Genomic DNA, 25,492 nt, shown 5'->3' with positions numbered 1-25,492 from the left:
TCAGTTTACTTGGCATGAGCATGAATTCATATAATCTTATGGTTTTTCTGAAATCATCCTACTCATCATTTCTTATATATTGTTTCAGTCATGTAAAATTTTGTGACCCTATTTTGTGTTGTCTTGGAATAATATTGGAATGGCTTGTTATTTTCTTCTCCAGCTCATTTTACAAATGAGAAAACTGAAGCAAACAGTATTAAGGGACTTTCCTAGAGTCACACAGCTAGTAAATACCTGAGACCAGATTTGAACTCAGGGAGATGAGTTTTCCTGACTCTTGGATCTGCACTTTATCTACTGTGCTGTTTAGCTGCTTGAGTTAGCATTCTCTGAGTATAAATGAATAACACAATTACAAAATTCAGGGACAACTATTTAGGATCCCTCTTAAATTTCACTGTCAAAATTTTTTTTTGTCTTTATGATTAAGCATACTTTCTGAATTCAAATTAACATAGTTGCTCATTCTTGGAGAGCTAAAATTGAAAAAGACTAGCCCAGTTAATGTTGTATATTCCTGATATCATGAGGAATTCATCTTTTTTTTTTTTTTTTGCAAATTTTCCTTTTGTGAATAATTGTAATATTGCAGGATACCCTTTGGCATGTCTTAAGAACTTAGGATCCTGGTAATGGAGCTTGCAGATCTGGATATTTTAAAATTTGCCTTCCTTTCCCTTCTCTGATTTTTGTTCTCATGAACCCACCCATACACACAAAGTCTGAATGTTAATCTTCTCTCTCTCTAGTTGAACTGACATGAATTTAAGAAATATATGTGTAAGAAGGGAATTGAGGAGTTCCAATGAGAAAAGAGACCCTGATATTTTTATGATTACTCTGTGGGCCTAGATATTTTTCTCTGCTACCTGTACTGATTGACTGACTTTTAATTAATAGATCCTTTTCACCCGGAACAAGAGGATTCCTTTGTTTCTGTGTTTCACACGCAAATTCCTGCTGAAGAGTATGAAAACTGTATTGAACAAGTCAGGAAAGGTTGGTTTGACTTGAAATCATGCCTATTGACAGCATATTTTAGCCATAATCGACTACAAATGCATAATTGAATTTTATTTGAAGTCTTTTAAAATTGCATTCATTTGCGTCATGAAAACAGCTTAAATGGAAAATTCTATATTGCATTTGAAATACTGTACATAACTTAAATCATAGCAAATTAATGCCATATATACATTCTCTATTTTTGATGGTCATCCCTCTTCCCCTCAAAAGCAAGTAGATTATACTCCTAAATGGAGTTGAAGCCCAAAAGAAAGTGCAATTCCAAATTGTGAGGCCTCATTAGAACTTTAAGTTGCTCAAAATCTACTAATTCAAAATTCATAATTTTCCTGTGAAATATTTGCAAAGAAATAAAATATAAATATCTCACTCTTCTCCAAAGGGGGTTGATTGTTTATTCAAACATTTTCCTCAAATGATTAGACACTCGTTTTTACTTTTAAGAAGTAGCTACAAATATATTGGTGATAGTTCAGCTTAATTCATTTTAGTGAGGCCTGAAGTTTCTAGCACAGACTGATGTCTAAGATGAAAGTAATTTTTAACTTTTGATTGTCTTTTGATATTACCATTCAAGAATGAAGTCTTGCAATTTAATGTGCTTTTATATGACTTGAGCAGGATGGACTCCTTTTGCCTTTCAAAGAGGACTCCTATGATCTTTATGAGGAAGTTTGGAGGTCAAGTTGACAACGATTTATTTGGTGCTCAGAATGGCCAGTTGAATGAAATAAGAGTGATGTAAGAAGTTTGGCACAAAGATTATCCTAGGACATCCAACAGGACTCTTCTGGTGCTATAATTTTGCTAGAGACTGAGAAGAAAGATTTACTGACGTTCTTTAATAAAAGGGAAACAAGAAACCTAGAAAGAGTTGTTCCAGTATTTTGCCAAGAATATTCTTGTGAAATTAAGTATAAAGTCTAGAAAATGTGAGATTATTTGACCAGTCTCCTGGTGGCTCTCCTGTCTCCTGACCTTTGAGAGAGAAGACATTCCATCTTGGACCAATATATATATAATGTTCTGGTTAGCTTTCTGGAGGTCTTGAAGACCAGTTTTTGTTTCAGCAGAATAATCACCACAAAAAATAGTCCAGGATAGAGTCCAAAGTCTTTATTATCTTCTTCACAATATGTCTTCTTCACCTGGGGCTCAGCTAGCTTTCTGGAGGCCCTCTGGAATGGGTCTTGGTTTCAGTGGAGGAATACAGGAGGCAGGGGAGTCACCAGGGGCTGGTCAAGTCTTCTCTCTCAAAGTGCAAGAGGCAGGAGAGCCACTAGGGGTTGGTCAAGTCTTCTCTGTCAAAATGCAGGAGGCAGGAGAGCCACTAGGAGGCTGGTCAAGTCTTCTCTGTCTCTGGCTGAGTTTGTCCCCAATTTATCTCCTCTATTACAATTATTATCATTACAGTATACTGAGTATAAACCAGTCATTAAATCACCGGGGAACCATTATTTGTTATAAGATTAAATCAATCATACTGAACTAGAGAATTCATATGCTAAACTACATAACCATTGTCTTTATCAATTCCACTGAATTAACACCTTGTTGTAGGATTAAATCAGTCATACTGAGCCTTAAGATATTTCTTCAGACTTCCTGCCCTTTACACTTTCCAGTAAAATTAAGCTGGAAATACCAGACTGGAGTTACTAGTTTTTATCTATATATTATGGTTTTAATAAAAAATTAATAAAGTAAAATAAATCTCGTGTGTGTGTGTGTGTGTGTGTGTGTGTGTGTGTGTGTAGGTGATGGTGATGATTGTTATAGGGGTACTTAATCGCCCTGTGATTGGTCTTATCTCATTTTTGTCTGGTAGCTCATTGCTAAAGCAAATTTCTCCACTTTATGTCTACTGATTCCTGACAGAGGTATCATTTTTGATTCCTATAGTTGTAACTCATCTTAATAAAAAATTCTACTTAGCAGAAGTATACTATCACACCAGGGACCGACACTTATACTTGTTTTAAGCAAAAATTTTGTCTTAAAACATTTACACTGTCCACACAAGAAACTCCTCTATTAACAATTTCAGCTCAATTATAGAAAAAACAAAAAGCATTTTACTAAGAATTTCTTTGAAAGTTATAATCTAATGTTTTGCTTTTATTTATTTTTATTTTTTTATTATAGCTTTTTATTTACAAAATATATGCATGGGTAATTTTTCAGCATTGACAAAATTGCAAAACCTTTTGTTCCAATTTTTCCCCTCCTTCCCCTCTTCCCCTCCCCCAGATGGCAGGTTGACCAATACATGTTAAATATGTTAAAAGTATAAATTGAATACAATATATATATACATGTCCATACAGTTGTTTTACTGTACAAAAAGAATCAGACTTTGAAATAGTGTACAATTAACCTGTGAAGGAAATCAAAAACAGAGGGATTGGGAATTCTATGTAATGGTCCATAGTCATCTCCCAGAGTTCTTTTGCTTGGGTGTAGTTGGTTCAATTCATTACTGCTCTATTGGAACTGATTTGTTTCATCTCATTGTTGAAGAGGACCACATCTATCAGAATTGATCATCATGTAGTATTGTTGTTGAAGTATATAATGATCTCCTGGTCCTGCTCATTTCATTCAGCATCAGTTCATGTAAGTCTCTCCAGGACTTTCTGAAATCATCCTGCTGGTCATTTCTTACAGAACAATAATATTCCATAATATTTATATACCACAATTTATTCAGCCATTTTCCAATTGATGGGCGTCCATTCTGTTTCCAGTTTCTGGCCACTACAAAGAGGGCTGCCACAGACTAATGTTTTGCTTTTAAAAAGTTGAATATTCATGTAATACTGGAATCTCAAGATTTTTCTGTTTATCGCTAGCCTGGGCAATAAGAGTCAAGAAAGAGATTAAAGGAATTAGAGTAGGCAGTGAGGAAACCAGACTATCGCTCTTTGCAGATGATATGATGGTATACTTAGAGAACCCCAGAGATTCTACTAAAAAGCTATTAGAAATAATTCATAACTTTAGCAAAGTTGCAGGATACAAAATAAATCCCCATACATCCTCAGCATTTTTATACATCACCAACAAAATCCAACAGCAAGAGATTCAAAGAGAAATTCCATTCAAAATTAACTGTCGATAGCATAAAATATACCAAAGGAAAGTCATGAATTATATGAGCAAAATTACAAAAAACTTTCCACACAAATAAAGTCAGATTTAAATAATTGGAAAAATATTAAGTGCTCTTGGATAGGCTGAGCGAAAATAATAAAGATGACAATACTCCCTAAATGAATCTATTTATTTAGTGCTATACCAATCAGACTCCCAAGAAAATATCTTAATGATCTAGAAAAAATAACAAAATTCATATGGGAGAACAAAAGGTCGAGAATCTCAAGGGAATTAATGAAAAAAAATCAAATGAAGGTGGCCTAACTGTACCTGATCTAAAACTATATTATAAAGCAGCAGTCACAAAAACCATTTGGTATTGGCTAAGAAATAGATTAGTTGATCAACTAATCTCCAACAGTGGAATAGGTTAGGTTCACAAGACAAAATAGTTAACTATAGCAATCTAGTGTTTGACAAATGCAAAGATCCTAACTTTTGGGATAAGAATTAAAATATTTGACAAAAACTGCTGAGAAAACTGGAAATTAGTATGGCAGAAATTAGGCATGGACCCACACTTAACACCATATACCAAGATAAGATCAAATTGGGTCCATGATTTAGGTATAAAGAACGAGATTATAAATATAAATTAGAGGAACATAGGATAGTTTACCTCTCAGAATTGTGGAGGAGAAAAAATTTGTGACCAAAGATGAACTAGAGGGCATTATTGATCACAAAATAGAAAATTCTGATTATATCAAATTAAAAACCCTTTGTACAAACAAAACTAATGCAAAAAAGATTAGAAGGGAAGCAACAAACTGGGAAAACATTTTCACAGTTAAAGGTTCTGATAAAGGCCTCATTTTCAAAATATGTAGAGAATTGACTCTAATTTATAAGAAATCAAGCCATTCTTCAATTGATAAATGATCAATGGATATGAACAGACAATTTTCAGATGATGAAATTGAAACTATTTCCATTCATATGAAAGTGTTCCAAATCACTATTGATCAGAGAAATGCAAATTAAGACAATTCTGAGATACCACTACACACCTGTCAGATTGGCTAAGATGACAGGAAAAAATAATGATGAATGTTGGAGGGGATGCGGGAAAACTGGGACTGATGCATTGTTGGTGGAGTTGTGAACAAATCCAACCATTCTAGAGAGCAATTTGGAATTATGCCCAAAACGTTATCAACCTGTGCATACCCTTTGACTCAGCAGTGCTACTACTGGGCTTATACCCCAAGGAGATACTAAAGAAGGGAAAGGGACCTATATGTGCCAAAATGTTTGTGGCAGCCCTTTTTGTAGTGGCTAGAAGCTGGAAAATGAATGGATGCCCATCAATTGGAGAATGGTTGGGTAAATTGTGGTATATGAATGTTATGGAATATTATTGTTCTGTAAGATAAATACAGAGAAGCTTGGAGAGACTTACATGAACTGATGCTAAGTGAAATGAGCAGAACCAGGAGATCATTATATCCTTCAACAACAATACTGTATCAGGATGTATTCTGATGGAAGTGGATTTCTTCAACAAAGTGATCATCTAACTCAGTTTCAGTTAATCAATGATGGATAGAAACAGCTACACCCAAAGAAAGAACGCTGGGAAATGAATGTAAACTGTTTGCATTTTTGTTTTTCTTCCCAGGTTATTTTTACCTTCTGAATCCAATTCTTCCTGTGCAACAAGAGAACTATTCGGTTCTGCGCACATATATTGTATCTAGGATATACTGTGACATATTTAACATATATAGGACTGCTTGCCAGCTGGGGGAGGGGGTGAAGGGAGAGAGGGAACTTTTTTCCCTCTCTCCTTTTTTCCCCAAGTTGGAACAGAAGTAAATGCAAGGGATAATGTTGTAAAAAATTACCCTGGCATGGATTCTGTCAATAAAAAGTTATAATAATTTTTTTTCTGTTTATGATAATAGATGTTTGACATAGAATTTTTAAATGTTACTAATTATAAAATCTCTGCTTTTATATCAGAGTCTGTATATCAAAGTGAAAATAATAAATCATTGGTCAAATCAGAAAAGAAGCCACAGAGAGAAAACTGCGGTGAATTCAAGGGTAAAAAAAATCAGGATTTCATTAAGAAAAATATAGAGGTATGAATTTAGAATTTGTAAAAGTCTCAGATTCAAAATGGAATTAGTTTTTTAAAAATTGAATGGTTTATAGATTGCTGTCAAATGGTAGTCTCTGGTAATGTTTTATAATTTCTAAACAAGTAGATTTGTAGTAAATGTGTTGAATAATAGTGTTGAATAGTATAATAGTACAATGTCGAATTTTTTTAAATCTTCTGTGATTGAAAATCTGACTTATCACTTGGGCCATATCTTGATTTTCCTTTTTGGTTTTCTATTATTGAAATAAATGAATACATGTTAAACATGTTGATTTGATATCTCCTACACCCTCTCTAGCTTTAAAATCTGAAAGCTTTGTCATATAGTACATGTGTACCCTATAGGTAATAATGAGAAGCTTCATAGTAGATTGGAAGCCTGAAACCGGATGTAACCCTAGCTCTAAAACTCTGCCAAGACACTTAATCAGTCAATTAATAAACATTTTTAAAGTTATTACTCTTTGCCAGGCACTGTACTAAACATTTAACTTCTATGATCCATGATCTCCTTATTTCTAAAATGAAAATAATTACCTACATCACAGAGTTAATATGAGGATAAATATGAGGGTGTATGAAAACATCTTAAACTATAAATCATTATCCATAATCAAATCATTAATAAACATTTATTAAATACTGTGCTATGCACTAATCATACAAAAAGAGGAAAAAAAACAGTCCATGTCCTCAAGGAACTCACAATTTAATAGTGATAATAAGATAAATAAAATTAAGATAAATATTTCTGATAGGAAAAGCAGTTATAGGAGGGAGGTCTAGAAGTGAAGGAGTCTGAGTGGTATTTATGGGAGTGATCTACTTTCCCCTCCCTCTTGAATTTAAGCTTCATAAGTGGTATTGCTTATCTGTATAACTCACTTCTGTTATTATTGCCCTCCCTGCTTATTATTTCCTCTGCTTCTACCTTGGGCAGGGGACGGAAAACTCACCAGCAGGCATATGACATCTGGGGAAGGAAATCAGTACTTGGCCACTGATCTAGGCCTACCACTGGGTAGGGGAGTGGAGGGAAACAGGGGAGTGTTTCTAGACTCATCCTATCCCCAACCCTTATAACAGCAAATAACATTAAACATAAAACAAAGGTTTGTGCTTACTAATTTCTTTTAAATGACTGGATTGGATTAATAGTTTTGGGGGCGAATTAATAGAAAGGGGAGAAAGGGTCCAGTTCAGTGGAAATAACAGTAGGCAATGCCAAATGCTTTTGACTGCAGAAATAGGGTGTCCTCCTCTGTTCAGCTTCTTTCCTCTTTGCGCGGACGAGACCAAAGGAATCGCAGAGGCCTTTGGGTTGCTGGAGTCCTATACCAGATCAGAGGCAGGAGTGAAAGATGGGGAAAGGGTCTTATAATCCTCCAGTCTCTTAGTCTGCCAGCATGGCCCTGGATCTGGCCCTGCCAGGGATCTTACCCTGCCAGGGATCCTACCCAACAGTGGTTAGTTTTTGTAGGGAGGAGTAGAGGATCACAGTTTCTCAATGCTAATATTCATAAGGACCAATCTAAATCTCATCCTCTTGACCCAGTTTCCTTTCTCCTTTTCCTTGCCTGAATTCTTTGCAAACAGTCCCAGAATATACCCAGTTTAATGAAATTGATGACTAGTGGGTCTGGAAGAAATTTCCATCTTGTAGTGATGGACTGCAGTGGAAAAATCTCCCTTTACCTTCAAATGTCTAGGAGCAATGTAAAAGTAGATTTTCCCATTCATTGTTTCTATTTTAAAATCTTTTATTTTCTAAAGCTGTCAGTAAGAAGAGACTGCTTGTAATGGCTTCAAACACTGAATTGGGTCAGTGCCATTAACTTTCTATTAAAGTGTATCTAACTATATAAGTTGCTATTATTCCCATGTTTGACTATAATGATATGACTGAAAGATAGAGGTGGGAGAGCTTGATAACCAATTTTTATTTTCTGGAATTATAAAGAGCTCTGAATACTGAGTATTCCATTCATAAATTCTGCAGCTGGCCAAGGACTCAAAAAGTTTAGTCTTCATGATGGATAAAGAAAAACGAAGATTGATTGAATTATTAAAGGATATAGACAGTGGAGAAGATGTACTTCCAAGTACTGAGGTATGTGGATACTGATATTTTGTACTTTGTAGATTTTCTCATTCAGCTGTACATTTTAAAATTGATGCCATTTTGCCACAAATTTATATTTGTCGAAAATTTGAGGCAACTTGGTGTAGTGCATAAAGTACTGGACTTGCCTCAGGGAGCCTGGGTTCAGAGGCTCCTTCTGACATCCCCTTACCCCTGTAATTACTAGGAAACGATTTAATCTCTCTAAACCTTGGGAATTTCTAAGAGTCTTTAAAGTCATATCCTGGTTGTGCTCTGTGTGCTGGTGAGATCACAGACCCTGTGATTTTTCTCATGTTATGAAGCAGCAGGAAGGGACAGCTAGGGATGGAGTCAAGAAGACCAGACTTCAAATGTGGTTTCAGTCACTACTTGTATGACCCTAAGCAAGGCAGTTAGCCTTCATATGGCTTTGTTTCTTCAACCATAAAATGAGAATAATAATAGCACCTATCTCTCAGTGTTATTTTGAGGATCAAATTAAATATCATTTGCAAACTATTTTGCAGAACCTCAATTCACTATGTAAATGTTAGTTATTATATTAATATTATTGGAAGTCGTCTGAGTTTTCTTTTGTGAACTCTATAGAATTTTATTTCAGAAACAAAGCTATTTTCTCTTTAAAAAGTGGTTCTATAATGACTGTATCAGTTACCAAAATCTTACTCTGATGCTTTTGATGGCATCAAAGTAAAACAGAACCTTCAAAAGTTTGTAATCAGAAAGGCTTTTTTGAGTATACGCCTGATGATGAGATATCTAGTTTGCCATCTAAGAATCAGTTTAGCTAAAAGGATCAAAGAACCTATTCTCAAAATGGTGGTCACCACAGGATACATTTTTTTCAGGCAAAGTAACTCATGAAGACAGTCTTTTAAGGGAGGAGCTATAGTTTTCACCAGAGACATCGATGTATACATCATTAAAATATGAATCTCTGCAAGCCATTGAATAAGCCAGCTTAAAAAAAGAGAATACAATTCAGACATAGGTTAAATACTTAGAAAATTACCCTTTGGTTATTAATTGCATATATTTCTTAGAGTCATAGGATCATAGGCATATCCCTGGAAGGGTTGACAAAAGCTATGTAGTTTATCCCCCTTCATTTTACAGAGAAAATTGAAGGCCAGAGACCAAAAATGATCCCTCCTTCACTTAAGTAGATGTGTAGTAGTAAGTGGGAGGACCAAGATTTTAACTCAGGCTCTCTGACACCATGTTCAGCATTCTTCTCCCTGTTTCCTCACATATCTCATCCCATTTTTTTTTTTTTTTTTTAGTTCATACCACTTCTAGTTAGGAAGATTCTGCTTATTTTCAAATTATATTACATAAAATTTTAGAATTATACATCATTTATAAGTGAATGCTGTACTACTTTGCATATGTATTTTTGACTTTTTTTTCCCACGTTATTAAGTAAACTTAACCACAAAATGTTCTTGAATACTGCTGTTCAGTTGCTATATTACAAAGGCATATGAGTTAAAATTCAGATACAATTAATCATATTTTCCTAATGAGTTAGCTTCTGGGACTTTTCAATTTTGAATTAAATATTGGTTGAAGTAATAAATCATGCCCACAAGTTTATATCCTATATCTTAATTTATTCTATATTCCAGACAAATGACAGATTCTCCCCTGATTTTGTCCTGCTTCACTAGCTATGTGACTTTGGGGAAATCTGTCTGCCTCAGTTTCTTCGCCTACAAAATAGGCATAATAAAAGCACCTACATTGTAAGATTGTTGTGAAGATCAAGTGAGATAATATTTATTGAGTATCTAGTGGCTGGTATATAGTAAATACTTTAAAAATACTTGTTCCTCTTTTTTTTGCATTTCTGCAAACTATTCCCCACACTTTCCATTCTTCCTCATCTGTTTCCTGAAAGCTGCTCTCCTTTCAAGGATAAGCTCTCAGGTAAAGTCTTTCCTTATTCCTTCCTCTTTCCTGATCCCTACTTTCTGCATCTGAAGTATCTGAATCCCTCCCTCTTCAAGTTTTCCTAGAGCATTGAATTTTTCCTTCATCCCTATCACACCCTAGTTGGATTTCTGTGTCATGTTCTCCCTAGCAGATAGTAAGCACCTTGAGGACAGAGCGTGGGTCATTTTTCATCTTTGTATCTCCAGTGTGTAGCTTCATGCCTTTGCATATAGTAGGTGTTTAATATTTATTAGATTTGGTTGAATTCATAATAGCAAATTAATCTCTAGAAGACAGTATGGCCTGAGAGTATTCATTCACTAGCTGACTTTGGAGCCAAATGCATATTGGTTATGATTCAAGGTGAATCAGAATTTACTTCAGAGTGGATCCTTAACCTTCTCGGTACTCTAACAACTTTCTAACACTTTCACTTGCAGAGAAGGTGCCAATTTGCATTGATAGTTTCCTTTTTAAAAATTCTTGAAATCACAGGTCCAGTTCGACTCTTTAATTAAACTTTGAAAGTACTTATTTTGTGGGATTTACTTACGGATAAAGATTAATCAAATTTTAAAATATTTATGGGAGTTAAGTAGTTTTTCTAACTGTAACTCTCTGTAAAAGATTATCATGGTTTTCTCAGTTTGTAAATGAGCTGTCCAGATTTCAACCAGCTTGTGGAAGGCTTTGTATGCCAGACATTGGAGTTTATACTTATTTGTAGGCAAAGGAGAACCAGTGATCATTCAGAGTAGAGAACTAAATTGTACATGATATATTGCATTAGGAAGATTACTCAGGAAAGCAGTATGTTTGGGAGAAGGTACAGATTGAAAGCAGTATTGTTGATAAGGTGGTCACTATAATAGTTTTTCTTACAAAAAATGAGGACTTTAATTCATGTTGGTAGCGGGACTGGAGAAGGAAGAGTCAAATGTAAGTGATTTGTAGAAGTTCGAAAAATTCTTTTAGCTAATTTTTTTCAAATTTAGTGAAAATGTATAGCAATTTATTCTTCTTTAGTTACTTTGTTCAATTTAATATCCAGTTTTACAGGTTAACTTCTTTTTTTGTTAAAGGTTTAGAGTATTCAATAACTCGAGTCAATAATCTAAGCTTCCATGGGTGAACTTCAGGAAATTAATAGCTTTGCATGAATATCCTAGCAACTTTGCCCTTGCTTCCCTTTTAGGATGGGGAGTCTGCCTGGCTCATATCAGAAAAAGGATATATGTCTGCAGCACATATAGAGCGTGAGCAACTAGCTCAAATAGATTCCAAACTGCAAGAAAAATTCTTTTTAACTTCCTTGGGGTTATCCGATGATTTTTCAGGAGTGGACAATCAGACTGGTCAGGTATGGTCAATCCAAGATTATATGGATTAATTTTAGTTAGTTTATAGTAATTGGCTAAAATTCTTCATTGAAAATAGTTTCTATTTACTTTTTGATGTGACTACAACAGAAGTTCTCTTTTTTGAGTATCTCTTTTCCCTTTTCTCTCTATTTCTTCTTCACTCTCATGAATATGTGATTCAGAGAAATTGTGTATGTTTGTGATATATAATTGATTGCTAAGGGGGCCAGAAAGAAGATTATTTAGATTTCTGAAAGCCCTTTCACTGTGACTGTATTATTAGTAGTGTCAGCCATACAGTGTTCACTCAACTTTGTTCTTCCAGGTGTTTTAACTCAGTTGTGAACAACATTGTGGAATTTACACCTTTTTCTCTATAAAGGTTTTGTAGTATTTACTCTTTTGTTGAATGTTAAATTCATTAAATTCATCCAGAAGATCTTTTTTCATTCCTGGTAGGAAACTAGTGAAATTTCAGGAAAAAAAATAATGGAGGGCCTCTTGGAGAATTGCTAAAACAAATGCAAAATTCATGTGCCCCCTCATCTTTAATACTTTAACAGAGTAGAGTATGGAGAGAGGTCTCTCATCTTAAGAAATCTTGAAACATGACAGTGATGGTTTTCCCAAATCATGCATTGTATGGTATTAGATACATGTGATATCTCTAAGTCCTTCCAAAATTAGTGGGCCAAATTCCTTCTCTCTACACATGGGTTTAGTTAGAGTCAAGCAGATAAACAAAACAAAACAAAAATATGTAGCTGAAACAAGGAATATTTAAGCCAAGCTCTCATTTGTAACAAGTAAGTAGAGTTCAGGTCAAACAGATCTATGTCTATTTGTTCAAGTCAGTCTTATTATCTATCTCTACTTCATTATCTTTCTGCTAACATGCCTTCTTACATCTCTGATTACTGTCCTTGTTCTTCTATATATCATGCATGGAAGATCCATTTAACATACAAGAAGTAGTCTTCTGGGATGTTTAACATTTTATGGTTCCCACTGGCATTTAAACTATATATCTATTCATTCTTCCTCTTGCTACCTGCTACATCCACATCATTTTCCAATCATGTATTTTTTGGATGAACACATATCAATTTTTTTTGTTCAAGTCATTTTTAGCAATATGTTGCAACCTCTTTCTTTTCATTGTGTATTTCTTCATTGTCCTCTTTTGGGTCACCTGCAGTTTTCATTCTCTGAAGATTGAGGTGTTTCATTATTCATAACTCTGCCATATCACTGGGAGAGTATTACTGTTAAAAAGAGAGCATTTTATGCCAGAGAGCATGTTGGGCCTGTTGAAAATGCCAGTCAGTTTCCAGTAAGTTTCATCTCCCAAATGTAGTTCAGCCTGTTCTTTTCTTCCTATACAATTTTTGGTCTTGGCACATTATCCACAACTGTGAAAAGAAAAATTGTAAGATTTTGTTTTCGTAGTTGAAAAGTTTGAGTCTCATAGCCTCTTTCTCTGTTGACATGGTTAAAAAGAATGTGATGTAAACTTTAGGGGTAGTACATCCTGGATGAAGAGAATTAAAGAATGTTTTAAGTCAATAGAAGTAACTGCAGGTGCTGATTGAGTGCAAATGATCTGCGTTTATGTCCTGACAAAAATTTTTTTTAGTTGAATATGCTTAAGCCTCATGCAGGTAGGCCAACATACCAATTCTGCATAAAATTGGGTCCTCATTAACGGAATATAATGATGATGGCAAAGGGAGGGGGGAACATAGAAATATATCAAGGAGTGTATGTAATACGAGTGCCACAAAATAATAGATTTTGGAAGGGACTCTAATGGAAATTCTGATGTGAGATGAGGAGATAGTGAGATTATGGAATATAACTGCTGGTTTTGGCTTCTGTAAATTGCATTAATTTCCCCTCTAATGAGTATGGTGCCTGCTTTTGCAAGAAACATAATAAAACCTTCTTCCACTTACTCCAAGATGTTTTTATTTCTAACAATGCCCATTATAAGATCTTTGAATTAAATTCCATTATAAGTCTTTGAATTAAATTGGAACTGTTGTATAATGCATCATCTTTTTTACTTTTATTCTTTCTTTTAAATTGATGTTAATTTTGACCTTTGCTATAATTGGCTTATGGATTGACAGCACAGAAACAGCTAATTCGAAAATAATTCTCATGTCAGTAATTGGCTGATTAATTTTTATTATAACAGTCAATTTCATTTTTTATATATGTATAGAGTCATTCAGAATTTGCTAAAGTCAATCAATAATTTTTGATTTTCATCCTATTTCTGATAATGCATAAACTCTTTCTCTTTCACTCCTTAATTTTTCTGCCTTTCTCTTTCACTCCTTAATTCCCACAACATATGTTTCCAAACACGTTTTGGTCACATTCACCTGCCTTTTGCATATAAGAGACACATGAAAAACAATACTGAATGTATGATCATGAGCCCTGATTTTTTGGAATACAGTGAGTACTTTGATTATTTTTGGTAGTTATTTCTTACAGAGGCTTTTAAATTAGATTAGATTTATTACAATTTCATGGATGGTGTTTAAAATATGACCCAGACCTGTATATATTTAAGGAAGAGAATAATTTATCCAATATCTTTGGAAATAACATGTACACTAACATTCAGGAGAATGAGTCAGCTTGTAATTTTATTAGTATATGGGGAACTCCCAGGTGAAAATAATCCCACCACTAATGCAGATAGGTACCTTCTCTTACTAAGTGCTTGGGTATTAAGGCCTTTAGTGACTTGCAGAGTCACAGAGTCTATATTTGTTGGAGGTACTACTTGAACCCATGTTCTTGAGGCTAGTTTTCTCTATCAAGTATGCTATAATAGTGAAGAACATCTCAACATATGAAAAATACATTAATGAAAGAATACCATTGTTGTTAACAATTAATATTTGAGAAATTAGTTGGCCTATCAGCTTTTAAGTTCCTGTCTAGTCTAGTGATTCAGAAAGTGATCATGTGAAATAAAATTTTAGGCCAGGTGTATTTCATAGTTAATAGTGATTAGTCCAGACATTTATGTGCTTTAAAGTTTGCAAAATTTTTTTAACATGTATCACTTGATCTTCATAACAATCTTGTAAAGTAAATATTATTAAAAACCCAATTTTATAGAAGAAAAAATTATAGATTAGGGTCAGAGACCACAGACCACTGGCCTGTGGTCATAACAGCTAGGGTATATCAGAGATGAAATTCCAATCCAGGGCTTTGATGACATCATGCAGTCTACTACCCAGAATGTGGAGACAACTGTATCAGCCATATATAATAATAAAAATAATAATAGTAATTTTTATTTATGTAAAAATTTAATGTGTGTCAGGCACATTTCATCCATCTCTTTTAATTTCATAATTCTATAGTGTAGGTAGTATAAATATGATTCCCCTTTTATAGTTGAGGGAACTGAGTGTTAAGGTTATATGACTTTCCCATGACTCAGTAGCTAATAAGTGTCAGAAGTAGAATTTAAATAAAGATCTACTCTAACCTCAAGTCTAGTGTTCTAAAAGTGTTGGCAAACAACACAATTTGACAATCTTGAATTCTGGCTTTTTCTTCCTATTCTGTGGTGGAATGATTGGTTTCTGTCAAACCAATAAATTAATAAAAAGCCTTGAGTTACACAAAGAGAAACAGGTGAACCAGATAACTGTCAAACCAAACAAACAAGACTCCTTTAATAAGCAATATTTTCATGGGCATAGATATGTTAAATACAGTACTACTTCCAGTGGCAGCAGTGAGGTGTTCAGAGTCATTCAGAACTCAATGAAGGATCCTCTTTAATACATATCTTTCAGTTAAGGATTTTATGCCCTAGGAAGAAGGACTGCAATTTTTCCTTAGGGAATAGGTTCCATATTGAATTGCCTTGGGAAGATTTTGAAGATTTCAGATACAAAGGGCCTTTCTCAAACCAAACTTGCTAAGTATTTAAACTCTGCTGCAGAGAGCACTTTTCCCAAGGGCAGGCCACTTTATTTGAATGCCAAAAGTGTATGCTTGCCAAAAAAACTATTTCATGGAGAACTCACACAGGGCAAAGGCTGATATGATGGTCAAAAAAGCACGGACACTCTCAAGGTCTCTTAAAAACTTTGAAATTGATTTGTGACATGGGAGATACTGGCACAGGACCACCCAGCATGGCATGCCGTCATCAGAGAAAGAGGATGTGAAAGCCCCAGAGAAAGGGCTGTGCTCTATGAGCAAAGCAGACCTGAAGCAGCTCAAAAGAAACAAAAGATGTACAAAGTTAGAGAATCCACCCCAATGTTCACATGGACTGTTTGTGCCCAATCTCTGGTAAAGTGTATTCTAAGATTGTATTGTTCTGATCAGCCACACTGTAACTTGACTCTAAAAGTATGATGTCATTTTGATCTTCTTTGAGAACCACCACCAATTATCTTACTTTCTTCAAGGCTATTCTAAAGAACATCTGTTCTATGTAAGAACTTTCTAGAAGGGGAGTGGAGACTCAGGATTTTTGGCATTTATCTGTCACTGAGATGGTTATGAAGTCAGTATAGATTGCTGTCCTGAGCACTGGTCTAAAATAAAATCAATGCTCAACTAAATTGCTCTGTGTAGAACATAAATTATTCTACTAAAAGAGAAAATAGCAAATGGAAATGCTAGTATCCATTTTCAAGCTGTGGAGATACAAAAAAGAGGCAAAAGACTTGTTTGCAGTCTAATGGAGGAGACAACATGCAAACAAATAAATAAAAAAGCAAACTATATGCAGGATAAGTAGGTGATAAATTAACAAAGGGAAAGTATTACTTTCAGTAGAAAATGGTGTTTTGGTTGAGACCAAAGGAGGCCAAGATAGATCAGTGACTGGATGAGGAGAATATTCCAGTCATGGAAGACAGCCAGGGAAAAAAATCTGGATCCAAAAGATGGACTTTCTTATTCATGGAACAGACACAATATCATTGTCATTGGATCAAAGAGTTCATGTCAGGAGCAAGGTGTAATAAGAGTGGAAAGGTAGGATAGAAGCTGTGATTCTGGAAGTAATAGGGAGCACTAGAGTTTATTGAATGGAAGGAGGTGCATATGACATGATTGGACTTGGACTTTAGAAAAATCACTTTAGTGACAAAATGGAAGATGGACTGAGGAATAGAATGAGAAACTCACCTTCAAGGATTTACAATAATCCAGATGTGACATTATAAAAGACCATAGTTATGTGTTAATGAAACTAAATTAGCATGCTAATATCTTGTTATCCATTTATGAAATATGAAAAGACTATTTGAATTGAAAAGAGGCCCTTAACTGCTTTCATGGTTGCATTTATTTGAGAGTTTTGTCAGCTTGAGTGATACTTCCTTGGAGACAGACACCACTCAAGGCAAGAAGAAGTTTTTAGTGACATCCTGGCAGCATTAGAAAAAAATTGCCTGGTTGCAAGAGACAATAAGCTCTGCGAATCAATAGCTGCACTGAGAAGAGTAGACTTGGATCTACAATGGAGATACTGTGCCTAGGGAGAGAAGTAACTTGTACTCCTTGAGGAGAGAAAGTGCATTAGATCTTCTGGGACTAGGGGTAGAAAGTTTTCTTTGTTACATATGATTCCTAAATGTATGGCCCATTACCTTTGTACTCTTAAGTTCATTCTTTCTCTTCTCTCAGATACTGTGTAGATTTGTTGGAGAGTGTGCTCCAGTCTTATTGGGGAATAGAGGGAAAGGGATGTTTTGTAACTGTTCTTAACTTAAGTAACTTGCATAAATCCTATAAGCAGTAAGTGAAAGAGCTGAGTTTTGAGGACAGGCTCTATGTTGAAGTAAGCCCTTTAGGGCAGTACTTCACTCCATGGAATCAAATCCCTCCCCTCTTTTTTAAAAATAAGCAACAAAGATAATCCTGGTGTTATATTTGCTGATCCTTTCAGTCAATTGTGGAACTATCAAGATCTGGTGTTGTGCAGCACATGGCTTACAGAAGTCCAGAAGTCTGTTGACAACATATCATAGTGGATAAATAATGGATTAGGAATCAGAAGATCTGGTTTCAAATTGTGCCTCTGCCAATATCTGGCAATGTGACTTTGGGCAAAGTTATACAGTCTCCTTGGGTGTCAGTTTCCTTATCTGTCAAAAAAGTAGTTTCTTTCAGTTCTAAATTTATTTTTATGCAAACCACAAACCCTCACTGAAGCCTTCATTGTTAATGGAAGTCATTTTCAAAGATTTATAGAGATGGACAAGTAGGCACATCGGCCAGAAGTTATTGATTCATCTTTGAGGGTTGTTGCTGGCCGTTAATTGATCCTAGTCAATAATAAAGATTAAGGGCTGGCAATTCTATGCTCACTCCAGCAGTTTTATACTCCATACAACATCAGAGGGGACTGGGGAAGACACTAAATTCTCTGTTTTTCAGAGAGTTGGCAACCTCTGCCACCTACCTCTGCCTTCTTGTGTAGCGAGCAGTGTTCGTTTTATTATTCTAGAGGGTGTGGTATATTTTTATGTTTTTATCTATTTAGACTTTTGCCTTATTCCTCCCATCCCTCACTGGGAGGAAATTTCTTTCCTATTTTTGGGCTGTTTCAAAGAAGCTATATTAACAAAATTTAACTTTCTTGTCCTTTATGTTCATAAATAAATTTAAAAGGAATAAAATAAAATATATAAAAACAATTCCTATTCTGCATGCCCACAGTTTCTCCTAGACTCAGGCAAGCCTTAATGAGGCTAAGCATTCCTCAGACTCTGGAGTTCTAGGAACATATTTCCTTTGCTTAGCCATATCTTCTTATAAGCTACTCCGACTGGGGGTCTGCAAGCATCTCCAGTACTGTTTCACTCATGATTTTAGGACTATTCAATATCTAGTTAGTTGAAGAAACTTTGGACATAGGGTACTTATTTTCCCTCTTGCCTGTTTCCTCTTCTTAAATGCTTTGTTGCTGACTTGGACCTCTTACCTTGTCCCCTCAGTGCTTCTCTGCATGCTTGGCTTATTGGTTGAGCCATGTAGAACCTGATAGTTCCTTGAACCTTGTTTATTGCCAGTGGAATGGATTCACAGATGAGTCCTGGAATACAGACTCCTTACACTACTATTTTTTCCAGTCCCACTTTGAAGGAAGAGAACCTTACTTTTGGGTCCTATGTCTCTTCCACCTTGGCTCTTTGGACCTTTCTATCATTCTTTATCAGTTGGAATTTTATTTGTTCTCTTTTCCTCCACCTACCTTTTTTCTTCCTATTGCTTTTCAGCCCTTAGTGCATTTTTGCTTTATTAGTCCTTGAATGAAAAGCCTAGTAGGAAGGTGTTATCTTGATATTTCATTATCTTTTTTTTTTTTTTTTAACAATGATTTTACCAAGTTCCTGATTTTTTTTTTTCTGAGCATTTGGAATGCTGAAATGCTTCCTTTTATCACTTTTCTTATGAACCTGTAAACTCCTTGAGAAAAAAGATAATTTTTTTCATTATATTTATATCCCTAGCACATGCTAGCAACTTAATCATTATAAGTTTAAACTTTTATTGAAAAAAAACAACACTTTCAAATTCTCCCTTTTCTTAGGTAGCATGAAATAAGACTTTGCTAAGACTTTCTTATGTGGCATGAGATGGGCTAATGAAATGATAAAAAATTTAGCTGATTTGCTTCTTTCTCTTTGTGTAATTGATTTGATCCAGCTCCTCTCCCTCTCTCTCTCTTCTCTCTCTCTCTCTTTTTTTCCTCATGTAGCATATCTGGGACTATGCTGTTAAAATCCAAAATTCCATCCTTAATGATAGAGGGAAGTGTTTGTTAGAGAAATATTGATAGATCTTTTTATTTCTGTCATTACAATTTTCATAATGCCTTTGGGTTGATTTTGTTGTCTTACAAAAGGTTCAGTAAACTTCTATTTCTCATTAATTTATGAAATAATTTAGCTCATAGTTTTTTTTATCATCTTCTTCCTCTCTAAGCTGTTACAAACAAATTCAAGCATTAATAGCTTAAAACTGAGCTAATACTTTTGTTTTCTGAACTGGTATTACCCTTGTTTGCCATATCTCTCCTCAAGAAAATGAAATTTTTATTTCAATTTTTTTTTGACTGAGTTTCTGGGCTTGTTTGGTTTCCTCTTTTGATAATTGATTTATGTCATTAACTTTGTTATAAAGTGGTAATGGTTGTGATGAGGTCTAGATATGGGGTACCTAAATGAAATTAGGGTTTAATTGAGGTCTAGTGGCAGGTTTGGGGTACTGGGAGCAAAGAGAGCTCCTCTGCAACTCCCTTGGGTTCGGCACAAGGATATTGAGTTAAATGAAGTCTAGTGGTGGCGAAAGAGTTCCCAATAAAGGAATTTATTGGCCTGAAAAGCTAGATTGATAAAAGAGGTTTATTATGGGGTTTGGAAGTAAGGTTAAAGTATAGTTAAGGAAATAGGTGAAGGTAGAGATGATGAGATAAGGGCACTGGACAGAGGGTCTAGTGAACAGAGGGTTCTGACATATGCCAGACATGAGGCTGGCATGTTTGGGACCTCTGCAAAGAGGCCCTCTTCTTGGCCCCTTTTATAATGGGAGATTTAGCTAGAGGGGTCTGTGGGTGTAGCCCCAAGTTGGCTCAGATCTGGGTGGGGCTGGGTCAGGCCCAGATCTTCTATTGGAATTCAAAGGGACCAGGATTTGTGAATCAAAAGGTCCTTGATTGATAATTACATCAACTAAGAGGGGTTGGGAATCAGAAAGAAAGGAATAAGTCAATTCTTAAAGGGACCACACCCGCATCAGTTGCTGTTGATATCTAGTATAGTTTTCACCTTTTTCACAAAGTGAATATAAATTATCAGTTGTAAAACTTTAATTTACTTAAAGTAGGTGGATTTAAACCACACAAACATAGGTTGCTATGAGTTTGGGCCTACCAGCGAAGTGCTTATATTGAGTAAAATAAGATGTTCATGTTTTGGTGAGAAAGAAGTTTGCATTCAGAATGAATGGAAAATTGGAAATTTGCTTATTTTTAAGGAAGCTGGGATAGCAGGGAGAAATATTGGTTGGTAATATTGTGCCATCAGATATCTGAAGCTCTTCTGTTCCTGTATTACTTTCTGCACATGCTTTTGTAATCAGAGGATTGTAGACTTGTCATATCCCAGTCTTAAATTTTGGTTTGGGGTAAAGAGAATTGGAAATGTTGGGAGATTTTTTCTCAAAACAAAGCCTTTCAACTTATTCTAGAGTTTTTGACCCTGGTTATCTTGGCGTAGCTATGGAACAAGGCTTGGTTTTCTTAACAAGAAGATAAAATAATAAGACAATAGTTCAAAGTTGTCTTTTGTTCTTTTCATGTTTGAAATATTTTAGAACATTTTTTACCACTGCTAAATTTTAAGGGAACTAAACTCTAAAGTATAATAATAAGTACGTAGACAGAAATTGTCTGGTTCATATTTATCACATAACCATTTTTGAAATGGAGACTGAGGATTGTGAGATTTGATTGGTTTTAGGATTTCAAATAAATCAAAAATGTGATAAGATAATGGTGTTTTAAGTTCACTAAGTTAATATTTATAGTTGAAATTAAATATTTAAAACAAAATAAAAGAAAATGCAAGTCAACATTACTTTGTCACATACCAAGTTTAATATGTTTTTATGTAAAGGAAAATGTACAGGAAACAGCTGCATTTTTTAGTATTCCACTGGATGTGGGATTATAAGATTCAGCAGCATTATTATTGAAAAGGAACAATTGATGCCTCTTGGATGCAAAGAAGCATCTTCTGAATCATTGTTCAATTTCCTCATGGCACTTCCTGATTTTCTAACTACATTCGACTCAGCATGCATGATACATTGAATTTTTCAAGCCAGAAACTGGAAAGCTAATATGACAAATTTTCTCTGAGGCCTTTATGGGTACTATTTATTTTGGATCAAGGGCTCTTTTTAAATGTACTCAAAGTAGAGCCCTCTGGATTTCTCCAGTGTGTTTCTTCTGTTAATTTGATGGCCCCATTCTAATCTTTATTGTTGAACTAATAGTAAAGTACTTTATGTATTCTTCCTGTCTTTCTGCCCCTTTGTGTGAATCATTAGCTTTCTAATAATTAATAATTTCCAATAATAATAATAGTTATTTCATAACTATTTCATAATGAAGACTGTTTTGGAAGGAATTTTAGCATATTTTTCCAGTAAAATTTTAAATTATTAGTGGACATATTTTTTCTATTTTTCTCTAAGCAGTAAAAAGAATTTAAAACAGACAGATATATTTTCTTTTCACTCTTTTTTTCTTTTTGTTTATTAACTTATTAATAATTCACAATAAGAATGGAGAATAATGATAAGGATAAACTTTGGAGAGTGTTTTTATATTTATATTTGAATATGATCATCAGTCTTCAAACAAACCAAGCTTTTTAAAGTATTTACTAAGAATCAGGCATTGTGCTAAGTGCAAAAAAATGAATAGTTCCTCCTGACTTCAAGTTTTTTTTATTCTAATAGGAGAGAAAACATACATGAACATGTATATGCATAATAATATACAGGCAATTAGATAGTACCAACGAGAGAATGTTGATCCTGAAGTCCCAATTTATAATCTAGCTTCAGAGCAATTTGGAACTATGCCCAAAAGGCATACAAAACTATGTATAGCATCTGATCCAACAGTCTCACTATGGGGTCTATATCCCAGTGAGATCATAAAATAGGGAAAAGGACCCATATGTGCAAAAATATTTGTGGCACCCCTTTTGGGTAGTGGCAAGGAACTGGAAATTGAGTGGGAAACCCATCAGTTGGGAGATGACTGAATAAGTTATGGTATATGAATATAATAGTATATTTGTTTGTAAGAAATGATGAGCAGACTGTTTTCAGGAAAGACTTATTACATGAATTAATGCTGAATGAAGTGCACGGAACCAAGAGAACATTGTATACAGTCATAGCAAGATTAAGGGATGATCAACTGTGATGGACTTGGTTCTTCCCAACAATGCAGTGTTTCATGGCAATTCCAATAGAGTTGGGATGAAAATGCCATTACATCCACAGAGAGAACTATGGAGACTGAATGTAGATCAAAGCACAGTGTTTTCACCTTATTCTAATTTGTTTTCTTTCTTGTGTTTTTTCCCCTTTTGGTCTGATTTTTCTTGCACAACATTACAAATATGGAAATATGTTTAAAGAATTGTGCATATTTAACATATCATTAGATTGCTTGCTGTCTTGGAGAGGGTGGAGGTAAGGGGAAGGAGGGAGAAAAATTTGAAACACAAAGTCCTACAAAAATATCGAAAACTATATTTACATGTATTTGGAAAAATAAAGTACTATTGAAAGTCAAAAAGAAATCTAACCTCAGATACTTTTAGTTGTATGACCTTGAGCAAGTCACTTAAACTCTGCTCACTTCCATTTCCTCCATGTAAAATGATTTGGTTTTATCTTAAATGCTTTATGTGTTATTCATCTGAATAGAACATAGACTCTTTAAAGATTGAGACTGTATTTTTATCTTCCTTTGTATCTTCAGCACTTGCCACATAGCAAATGCTTCATAACTTCAAAATAGGGATCAAAAATACCTCCTGGGGTTGTTGTGAGGATCAAATGAGATAATATTTATTGATTGGTTGTAGTCCTTCATTCTGGAAGAGGACACAATGACATCACTATGTTAGAGTCAGATTATTGTGTGTCTGACTAGTTGATCAGACCAATGTGAGCTTGAAATGCTCCATCACAGGTTGAGCACAAGTAATCCATGTGAACATTTGGGTTGGAGATAACTCTTTGCACATCTTATGGTTCTTTTGAGCTACTTTAGTTCTGCAAAGCATAGCACCTTCCCTGATAAATGTGTGCTATGGGGTGTGGTCCTGTGCCAGTGTGTTCTGTTTCACACAAATCATTCCAAAGTTCTTAAAAGAAACCTTAAGCATGTCCTTGTGTCAGTTTTTCTGATCATCTTGTGAGCACTTGCCTTCTGTGAATTCTCCATAAGATAGTCTTTTTGGCAAGTATATATTTGTTATTTGAAAAATTATGGCCAGTCCATAAGAGTTGCACTCTACATACTAGTTAAGTTTGCTTAGCAGTTTAGTTTGAGAAAGAACCTCAGTGTCTAGTATCTTATTCTGCCAGGTGATCTTCAGAATCTTCCTAAGACAGTTCAAATGGAAGCAATTCAGTTTCTTGTCATGGTGTTGGTATACTGTCCAGGTTTCACAGGCACGCAAATGAGATGAGCACAATGGCTCTGTGAACATAGTTTGGTAGTCAGTCTAGTGCCTCCTCTCTCACATTTTCTGTCAATCCTCCTAAACACTGAGCTAGCTCTAAGAGCAGTCCTTTTGCCAATCTCATTCTCAGTGTCTACATCTCTAGAAAGTATACTACCAAGGTAAGTGAACATATTTAGAGTACTCAAAGCACTTCTTTATTTGCTATGACCAATGATTCCATGTATGGAAAGTGTGTTGCTGGCTTGTACAGAACCAGTGTTTTTTTGGTGTTAATTTATTAGGCCAAATTAGCACAAACAGGAAAGAATCCATCCATACTTGGTTACATCTCAACTTCAGAGGCTGCATTGAGTGAACAATCATCTGTAAACAAAAAAATTATATGCCAACTCAACTCTTCCTCCATTTTTATTTTTGACTTGTAGCCTTTGTAGCCTTTTCCAGTTAAACAATATACCATCAGTAGGGTAACTAATCTTGATGCCATGTTTGTCCTCTGCCAACATAACTGAAAATATATGTTAAAAAGCATGAGAGCAAATATACAACTTTATTTCACTCTATTGATGACTGGGAAAACATGAGAACATTGTCCATTATTCACAACCTGGGCAAGCAAGCATGCCATCATGAAATTGTGTACAATATTGATGAAATTCTCTGGGCAAGAGAAGGAACTCTGGGAGATGACTAGAAACCATTGCATTGAATTCCCAATCCCTGTGTTTATGCCCACCTGCATTTTTGATTTCCTTCACAAGCTAATTGTACAATATTTCAGAGTCTGATTCTTTTTGTACAGCAAAATAATGTTTTGGTCATGTATACTTATTGTGTATCTAATTTATATTTTAGTGTATTTAACATCTACTAGTCGTCCTGCCATCTGGGGGAGGGGGTGGGGGAGTAGGAGGTGAAGGGTTGGAACAAGAGGTTTGGCAATTGTTGATGCTGTGTGGTTGCCCATGCATATAGCCTGTAAATGGGGGGCTATTGAATGGAAAAAAAAAAAAAGAAATTCTCTGGGCAACTGAATTTTGATATAATTTTCTATAAGTCCTCAAGATTGACAACAGTATCACAGATCTTGGTCAGATTGACATATGTTGTATACAGACCTCTTGGTATTTCTCCTGGAGACTGTTAGGCAGCATACACCACATTGACTATTCCTTGGTCCTTTTGGAAGCCACACTGGCTCTCAGGTAGATGACCATCTTCCAGATGGATAAGCTTATTAAGTAAGACTGGCCAGAATCCCATCAACAAAGCCTAAGAGAGACATCCTGCCTCCTTTCTTCTCCTCTCCCCTGCTGTGATTGCTCTTTCTTTTACTTTTACAGACCTGAACACTTGAGATATCTTTGAACTCTTGAGGGTAATATCCTCCTACTATAAAATATGGAAAATTTCATTCAGCTTTTGTATGAACAATGGACCTCCTCTTCCTAACCCCTCCCCTGTTCCTGGGCCCTGTAAATCTCGTCTGAAATAG

At 35.1% G+C, this 25,492-nt stretch overlaps 1 protein-coding gene across 5 annotated transcripts in view; it reads left to right on the top strand.

The window, feature by feature from the left end:
- FSIP1 (fibrous sheath interacting protein 1) overlaps positions 1–25,492 on the top strand; it is a 251,619-nt gene that overhangs the window by 39,809 nt on the left and 186,318 nt on the right. For 4 of the 5 annotated variants that reach the window (XM_031952071.1, XM_031952068.1, XM_031952072.1 and 1 more), the window contains 4 exons: positions 904–1,002; positions 6,151–6,272; positions 8,295–8,405; positions 11,551–11,715. In XM_031952071.1, coding sequence (XP_031807931.1) covers positions 904–1,002; positions 6,151–6,272; positions 8,295–8,405; positions 11,551–11,715 — 497 coding nt within the window. The remainder of the gene's footprint in view (positions 1–903; positions 1,003–6,150; positions 6,273–8,294; positions 8,406–11,550; positions 11,716–25,492) is intronic. The other variant, XM_031952073.1, reaches the window with a different exon arrangement.

This window comes from Sarcophilus harrisii, chromosome 2, assembly GCF_902635505.1.
Source record: "Sarcophilus harrisii chromosome 2, mSarHar1.11, whole genome shotgun sequence".
NCBI classification, from domain to species: domain Eukaryota; kingdom Metazoa; phylum Chordata; class Mammalia; order Dasyuromorphia; family Dasyuridae; genus Sarcophilus; species Sarcophilus harrisii.
This window is presented reverse-complemented; position numbering and strand designations above follow the sequence as displayed.